The sequence below is a fragment of the Aulostomus chinensis genome, chromosome 17 (assembly GCF_037954235.1).
Source record: "Aulostomus chinensis isolate RoL2024-O1b breed Wild chromosome 17, RoL_Achi_v1.0, whole genome shotgun sequence".
In the NCBI taxonomy this organism is placed as follows: Eukaryota; Metazoa; Chordata; class Actinopteri; order Syngnathiformes; family Aulostomidae; genus Aulostomus; species Aulostomus chinensis.
The window spans coordinates 10,255,833-10,264,778 of NC_141336.1; the positions used below are offsets into that span (position 1 = coordinate 10,255,833).

Consider the following 8,946-nt stretch of genomic DNA (forward strand, 5'->3'; position numbering starts at 1 on the left):
CAAGTAGCTAAGAATACGGGGTTTTCTGAAAAATATACACTAATTACAAAAACTTTACTTCCTGAATTTTCATTTATATTCCTGGACAAGATGTGTCATCTGTTTTACTCCACTGCACAGGTAAGTTAGCAAAAAGAGAAGTAATATACTTTTTTTGAAAGGACAGATTACTGTATCTTTTACCATAGAAATATACATGTCCATGTCCCTCTCTGTATTAACTGAGAAACTGAGTAGATGAAGCTGATAGAAGTGTCCTCACCTATTGTTAATGGTGTCAGATGTATTATATTTATGTCTTATTTGATGGCAAAATCTCCTAGGTTTCTGTAGTTTATGTCTGGCATTATTTGGATTTTTCATACCAGAGAGTGAGAAGACAATAAATGCACCTGTATCTTGAGGGAGTGATACCCCATCTCACCCAATGAAATGGCATCACAGGAGGTTTGTTTGTTTTAACTAACACTTCCTAAAGGTGAATAGGAATCTGAACATTCTTCAGTTAATCTCTGACTTTAAATTGTCCTAGAGTTGAGAGAACAATAAAGGGTCTCTGAGGATACAGTCCGTTATGACACAGTTTGTCTGTGCTGTTGTTAAGATACTATCATTCAAAAGCATTAATTTTAATTAATGCTGTTGTTGAGATACTATAATTCAAAAGAATTCACTTTAACTAAAGTTAACTGAGTTTGTTGAGCAGATAAACATCAGGAGATTGTTTAGTTATACTTTTATACTCAAGTGGAGCCCGAAAAACAGCAACCGCAAAACTAAAATGGCCGTTTAGGAATTCAAACGCACCAAATATAATTCAAATCTTCTTTCTTCATATTCTCAATATTAAAGCAACACTTTGATTTGAACAGAAAAAAATAGTTAACTACAATAACTGTAGACTACAGAAGTGTGTTATGATTGTTATTATTACCAATAATGATGATGCTGATGATAGGAATAAGAATATAGATCTCTATCTCTATCAAACAGGTACTAAGACAGGATGAATTCACTGAACTGAACAAAGAAAATATGAAACATACTGAATGATCCTTTTCAGAGTTTGTAAACTAAGGTTTTGTATAACTTTGCTGATGTTCATCTTAGGTTTTTCTCAGCAAAAGTTATGAGGCTAACATTTTCTTAAATCTGAGTTCATCAAGAAGTCATCGAAATAAGACAAAAGATCTTGACAAATACGTCTAACAGTGAGTTAATGATAAACAAGAGATCATGTTTGGGTGAAGTATCATTTTAAGAAATATATTTTCATTTGGCATGGGTAGTAAGTCAAAAAATAAGTAAATAGGAAATGCTTATTTAGTCATTGAAATAATACTCCAAAGGACTGGCTAGCTTTTGTTTGTACTACTGTATATTATGAGGTGAAGAAGTAAATATCATCTAATCTAACACTGTTTCAGAGCCATATGACAGCCACCCTCCTGACCTCTATTCTGGCAGCAGTACTTGGCTCGCTGCAGATTGGCTACCACACTGGTAACATCAACGCCCCAGCAAAGGTGAGCATGACGTAGGCTACAGGAGATGATATCACACTATATTATGTAGTTTCACCAATAATTTAAAAGTGATACTTCTCCCAAAAATGTATAATTACAAGCTCTAAAGTGCATTATCCAGTATACTCCACTTTATTTTTCCTCTTCCACATCTTCTTTGAATTTCAGTGGTACCATGAACTAACATGGAGAATGACCAGCTGGTGGTCAACTAAGCCAACTTGGCTCAGAACTAGAAGAGTTTGTTCTTTGTTCAAATCAAAGCATTTGTAGATTACTGAGCCTATGGCTAGATAAAGAAGATGCAGATTATACTGGATGATGCGCTGGAAAGTTTGTAAATGGACACTTTTGTTCGTTAGTAGTTGGCGGCTATGGGGCGCTATTAGCTTTTCGGTTAAAGTGGCTGGCTTTTCTGAATTCTGGAGTTACAAAGAAGTGATACAGGAGGGAAAAAATGTCTCAGTGAGCTTAAGACACCTAGTTGTGAGTGCACGATAGTCTAAATACACTTTTTGTGTGATGTTTTAATTTAATTTACAAAGTTCCCGCTATCGCATGATCAAAAGAATAAATCAACTACATTTTATTTTACTGGCATTGTGAATATAAAATACATTTAATGATAGATACAATATCTGATCTGACTATCTGAAAGAGCAAGTGAAAAACAGCATCAACTATGATGGAAAGAGTGGACAACCCAGTCTGGCTGGTATTCAGTAAAAGGCCAATGCAAGGTCACTGTAGCAGTCAAGTGGTGGATGAGGGAAAACGTGTCAAACAAATATCTCACAACCTCTATAAAACACAGAATAAATTTAACAAGTCGCCGAAACTCTCTGGCTTGGCTCCATGTCTGGTTCCCCAGGCACAGGTGGCTTTTTCACATGTACAGCAGTGCAATAGGCATCTGCATCTGAAGCACAGCTTTACTTAACCTTCATTATTTTTTTCTTCGAAATTAAATTAAAAAGCACCACAACATTTGGTTTGGGTTAATCAGACAAAAATCAGAAAAACAACATTCAGTTCCATTAAGCACATCGCTGCCAGGTGTTAATTGTGTTTTAAGGTGAAATTTTTCACCAAATGTTTTTTTCTTTATTTTGAGTGATTTGAATAATGAAATCACACCTTGCTATGCTCTTACATTGTTTATTAATGGAAATGTCTCTCTTTGCATTGTTTTTAGATCATTGAGGAGTTTTTCAACCAGACCTGGAGAGCCAGACATAACCAAACAATGCCTGATCACAGCCTGACTCTCCTTTGGTCATTCTCTGTCAGCATCAAGGACTTTGGAGCCTTGCTGGGCTCCTTGGGTGTCAAATACTTGGCAGATTCTTACGGACGGTATGACTACATTATTATCATTCTTTAAAATATTTTCTCATATTCATCTCTCATCTTCCACCAGGCGTAACTCCATCCTAATAGTAAACTGCCTATCAGTGGTGGGAGCGTGTCTGATGTTTGCCTCCAAAGCCAGCGAGTCATTTGAGGTTCTCATCCTGGGAAGATTGGTGTTTGGTCTGTTCTGCGGTCTGGTGATGAGTCTTAATCCCCTTTACATCCAGGAAGTGTCCCCCACAGACCTGAGAGGGGCCTTTGCTACACTCAACCAGGTGTCCTTTGCTTCTGGCATCCTGGTGGGAATGGTAAGGATGGTGCAGGAGATGTGTTGTTGGAATGAAAGTTGCCATCTTTCAGAGGGGTCAGAGAGGATGATTAGACAAAGATCCCTGTGTGCTACATTTTACAATAACTGCTCACAGATCACTCTATGCCCTGATTTTCAGTGGTAATGGCAAACAAAAATACTGTTACTTACAGTTTTAGAAGTCACAGTTATGGGTTCCACAGGGAGAAGAACCCAAATCTATTGTAAAATTCCTGTTTCTGTCCCTTTTTTAAACAGTTGTTCCCTGTACAAACTATGGCTCTGTCTCTTTACATTAAAAAAAACCAAACAATAAACACTGTTAAAACTGACTGTGTCCTACTAAAAAGAATAAAATTGAATACAAATCCATCAAAGTGCAGCATTTTCAACATAGCTGCTTAAAAAGATAGAATTATAATCGGGCTCGATGATTTTCAACTTTTGTTTAAATTTTTGTTCTCAAATCCAGAGTATGGTCTCTGTACTTCTTCATTTCTTATTGCTATGGCCCAGAGTGAACAGTTAGCAAGAGGTGTCTTAAATGCCATGGGGAGCTGGGTGTGCATTCCTTTGTTTTTTCCTTGTACCTTCGAGCTTCATGTTCAGGTGATGTCATCTGAAATGACTTAGCAAGCATTTAACATACCGCATTTGAAAAGTATGATTTTTAGTCAGATTGAGTCCTGTCTTTGTCTGTCCTCATGAAAGTTAACACAGAAATCATAACGTCCCCAAAAAGCAAATTAACAGAAGATCTTTAAGCTCTGGTTTATCTCTGGCTGTTTAGTGGGGAGGCTGAAGTAAAAACCTCCAGCCCCATGTGAATGCTTCTAGGGGGGAAACTGAGTTCTGAATTAAGTTCTGCAAGCACAAAAGTCCTGTAGGTACAGTGGCTAAAACAACTCTGCTCTTGCTTGGTACACGTTTAGAGATATCAAAAAATCAGTATGAATATGTGTATTGTTATATCCCTAATACTTAGGGCTGGTGAGGCTGGCCAGAGTTGGTTGTCTTTGCAGAGTTACCATGAATCCTGGGGGTAATTTTGATGATGCTAGTAAATCCACTTATTTTAGATACAAAACAGATATGATTTTGACATACAGTAGATGTCTTGCATACAGTGGGGCAGCTTTGACTTGCAACAGGCTTCACCATTATTATGTCCCTCAGCATGGGGTGGACATAGCTTTACAGTTCAGTAATAAAGATTTGCCGTGTATTTCGTTTGTTGCAGGTGGCTGGTCTAGAGACAGCGTTGGGTACAGAGCATTACTGGGCCATGATGTTGTCATTGTCCCTCATCCCAGCCCTGGCTCAGTACTTGGTCCTACCTTTCTGCCCTGAGAGCCCTCGATACCTGCTCATCAACAGGGGAGAGGAAAGCAAGGCAGAGGCCGGTGGGAACCACTTGCAGTTTTAGATGCTTACATCATTTATATTTAAGCTGCAGCTCGAAGTCATTGATTAGGCAATTAGACATGTGGCTGATTTCCAGGAATCAAACAAACATTTGAATGCAATGGAATGTGCTAACTTTTGGGATGAACTGCTGTACAACTGCTCTGTTATGCAACATGTTGTTGTAACCCTGTAGCCCTGCTGAGGCTGAGAGGAAACTCAGATATGGTGCTGGCTGAACTGCAAGAGATGAAAGAAGAGGCAGCCCACACGCAAACTGGCGTCACCACCCACGAGTTCTTCAAGAAGCGTAGCTACAGGCAGCCCATCATCCTCGTTCTTGTTGTCAATTTGGGCAGCCAGCTATCTGGATTCAATGCGGTTAGTACACAGACTGCGAGGTCTTAGTCCTTCTGCACTTAAATTGCATTAAAAGTATGGTTATATTCTTCCGTGATATGCGCCTGTCACAAGTGACCTTGACCTTCGACCTCCAAAATCCTCTCAATTCCCCCTTGAATCCCAGTGGCCATTTGTGGCAAATGTGAAAAAATCCTCTCAAGGCATTCCTGAGATATTGTGAGAATGGGATACACAGATGACCTGGATGGGGCGGCATGGCTCAGGGGTAGAGTGGCCATCTAGCAACCGAAGGGTTGCTGGTTCGATCCTCGACCCCGGTGACCATGTCAAAGTGTCCTTGAGCAAGATACTGAACCCATAATTGCTCCTGATGAGTAGGTTGGCGCCTTGCATGGCAGCCTCCACCATCAGTGTGTGAGTGTGTGTGTGAATGGGTGAATGAGATGACACTGTAAAGCGCTTTGAGTACCGCTAAGGTAGAAAAGTGCGATATAAAATTGAGTCCATTTACCCAAAACCACCATCCCAGGCCGTACAAAAAAACATGGCATTGTCTTTTCCATGGGTTTTTCAGTTTTTGACAAAGAGTCTCTCGTTTCTTTTTTTGCATGGCTTGCTCACAGTCTGAAATTTTCTCTTGCAGTACTGTGGTAGCTGTTCACTAAATTATTGAATTTGTTTTAACCTGAAACAACACTTCCCCTCTTCTGTGTGCAGTGTGTCAGGACTTTGTTCCTAAAAACACAGTAAGATGTCCCAGCAACCAACACAACTAAAAGAAATCTTGTTCTTCTCTTCCAGATCATCAATTATTCCACCAGAATGTTTCAGGCCAGGTTTGACCAAGCCAAATACCTGACTCTGGGTGTGGGGGCTGTCAATGTGACCTTCACTCTCGTGGCTGTGAGTACTACAAACAGTGGTTACCCTGAACAATGCAGCTCCATGTGTTCCCTATATGTGGTGAGTTAAGATAGGAAAGATATGTAATACTGTTGTACTTGTTGGGCAAATATTGACGTTAAATCCACCAACACCACAGGTATAGTTTGCAACTAAACTGAGGGAACAAGTTATAACTTGTGGCCTCACAGTTCTTTCTCTTCAATGACTACTCCAGGACTCTGCAGTTCAAACTCTTGCATTAAAGATTATTATTAGTATCACTATTATTTCTGCACATGGGGTTTAATAACGTGAACCACAGCAGGGTAGAGTTGTATTTTTCATTCAGAAATAGCCCTGAAATGGAAGGAGAGTCACCGCTGTGTTGGTTTTTCCTCTCTAGTTCTTCCTGATGGAAAGGGCTGGAAGGAGGAGATTACTCTTGACTGGTTTCATCTGCATTGCAGTCTGCAACTTACTTATGACTGTAGGAGATTCTGTTATGGTAAGTGTTGTAGGAACATTTACTGTAACACTATTCATTGAATCAATTAACTTTTTTACTTGACGATTGAATTAAATATAAATATGCCAGATTCTAGCCATGAACTAATTTTCATTTGTAGCCCCAAGGGAGGTATCACACACAAGATATGATCAAATATCATAAAGTACATGAGATCTATATCAACTTACCTGTTATGGACCTTATTTTATTGTATTGCAACGCTACTGCAGTAATACTGGAGAGGTCACCATGAGATGTCAGGGGTCTTGTGACGTCAAGGAAAGTATCAGATGTGAACATATTTGGTTATGACATGCAATTATGACGCACATACATGAGTGTATGACACTCTCAACTGAGCCACAATTGAGGTTTTCCTTCTAACTTTCCTGTTTTCTTTGGATGTGCCTTGCCTACTGGGCTGAGAAGTTATTCATCATTAAAGTTGAAAAAGACAAACCACACCTCCTGGAAGTATTTTTTTAAGATCATTTTCAAAGAGATCCCATAATTTTTTCCATGTATTTTGGCCTCTTGTCCACACACAAACTGCGATTTAGGTTGCTGAACACAGACCTTTTGGAAAATTCCTCCCAGGGTGAAGATTTTCTGAAACTGTCAGTGATATCTGGACAAGAAGAAACAGACTTTTGCAATCAGTGACACAAACTCCCTCATTCACTTCCTGATATGGCCTTACCATGGACATGTTATTCTGATTCTTCACACATCTATCTTATCTTTCTAGATAGAAATTATTGATGTTGTATCCATGTTATTTTTGTTGAATTGAAAAAGTCTCAGTGTGGGTATAAGGTCCATTGCTTTCCCATAAGGTAGTTATTTCCAGAGTACAATATCTTTTTACCTGATAATAAACAATATAATATTTGATGCAGTTAAATACCACTCAGATTTTCTACCTTTCATGCAGCACCTTGTCCCGGGGCTAAGGAGCATGCATGTCCTGCTGGTTTTCTGCCTGATTTCAGCCTATGAGCTGGGCCCTGGCCCCATCTCATGGTTCATCGCTGCTGAGCTCTTTGACCAGTCTGGAAGACCAATCGCCATGGCCTTCACCAGTATGCTCAACTGGGGAGGGAAGTTTATTCTGGCACTCCTCTTTCCTCCATTATTGGTGAGTTTATGTGTTAGACCTGCATGGTGTATGAACAAGCTAAACTTCACAGAATCTTTCAGTGGATTTCTCATTTTCTTTTTCCCATTCCCTTGCAAAAGGGAGACATAGCTGTTAAATACAAACTATAGATCTGTTCAATCTGCTACATACAGAAATATCTAATAAAAATACATCAATTGTATGTATGTTAAATACATATAAATCTCTCACTTAATCCTTTCAAATCCAGTTTAAAAAATAATAAATAACAGTTAACCATGGAAACATATGTTCACTAGGATGTTACACAGATGGAAGCCAATCTTTCTGGTTCAACATGTCTTCCTTCTCCTAACTTTGTGTTGTATTTGTTAAGTGTTGTTTACATCCTGTATACAAGCTGCCATTGGTGCTAGAATACTTCAAATGAATAATTACACCTGAACATCTCTTCACCATAGAAACTTTGTGGTGCATACATTTACCTCATCTTCATGACTGTGGCTTTGATCGCCTTCGCCTTCACCTGGATTCAACTCCCAGAGACAAAAGGTCGTACATTCGACGACATCGCAGAGGAGTTCCGAGGAGCAGAGGGCATTCCTTTACACAATAAGACTGGATTCAACACTTTCACCTGACCAACTTGTCTCACCTTACAGAATCTGTACATGAACCCGCTGCTCAAAGATTCAGTTCACCCAATTTACAACCTAGTCTGTTCATGGTTTGCCACCAAACTGCTTTTATTGCTCAATTTTTGAATTGGGGTTCTGCTGACAGCATTTAAAAAAATGACAATGTCCCAATTAACTAGAATAATTAAAAAATCTCTATACCAACATTTTTTCCCTTCAAAACAATCTAATTGCCTTGGAAATAAATGCTCTGTAATCTAATTGGACTGTTATCCAAATGTATTTCCAGAATTTTTTTTTTCAAAGTTCCAAAATCAAAGTCTGTTCAGATCCAAAGAGAAAGTGTGAAAATAAACCACCAAGAAATTTGACATTTATAACAATCATGGCAAAAAGTTGGATAATGCTACAAATTTTTTAAAAAATTGTTTTTGTTGCACAGGTACTGATTTAAACTAAACTGTTCAGGACAAAAGATGAACAGTTTCATCTTGAAGGCACCTTCCAAGGGAAGGTTGACTATGTAGTTTTTCTAATCACGTTGTCATCAGAATTGATTCAATTAACTGGTCTGCACACTACATATTTTTAAGGCATTTTTTTAAAATCATTGTGTTATTTTTAAAAAGAATTCGAAACAAGAGCAAGATTTAAAGTTCAAAGACTAAAAAGGCAAAGTAAATACTCCATCCCAAAAATATCCCTGTACTATTCTACGTTAGGAGGGAAAAGTCAACAAAATTATTCACAGCTTGATTTGTGTGTTCTAACCAAATAGCATTATGGCACACTGCCATATATATTTTAATGTGTCGTGATAAGGCCCATGGCTTCAGCTG

At 38.7% G+C, this 8,946-nt stretch overlaps 1 protein-coding gene across 1 annotated transcript; it reads left to right on the plus strand.

Moving 5' to 3' along the window:
- The first annotated feature begins 432 nt into the window (after positions 1–432).
- slc2a1c (solute carrier family 2 member 1c) lies at positions 433–8,382 on the plus strand. Its single transcript, XM_086181866.1, has 10 exons — positions 433–447; positions 1,428–1,526; positions 2,722–2,882; positions 2,947–3,187; positions 4,430–4,592; positions 4,790–4,974; positions 5,758–5,859; positions 6,245–6,346; positions 7,284–7,487; positions 7,931–8,382. Exons 1-10 carry the CDS (start codon positions 433–435, stop codon positions 8,108–8,110), a joined length of 1,452 nt encoding a protein of 483 aa, XP_086037992.1. The 3' UTR covers positions 8,111–8,382.
- The last annotated feature ends 564 nt before the right edge of the window (positions 8,383–8,946 follow it).

What these genes read in the sequence shown, in the direction of transcription:
- slc2a1c (XM_086181866.1), top strand. An exon ending in ACATCAACGCCCCAGCAAAG is followed by an intron (nt 1,527 to 2,721) that starts GTGAGCATGACG and finishes CATTGTTTTTAG; the next exon opens with ATCATTGAGGAGTTTTTCAA. An exon ending in CTGTAGGAGATTCTGTTATG is followed by an intron (nt 6,347 to 7,283) that starts GTAAGTGTTGTA and finishes CCTTTCATGCAG; the next exon opens with CACCTTGTCCCGGGGCTAAG.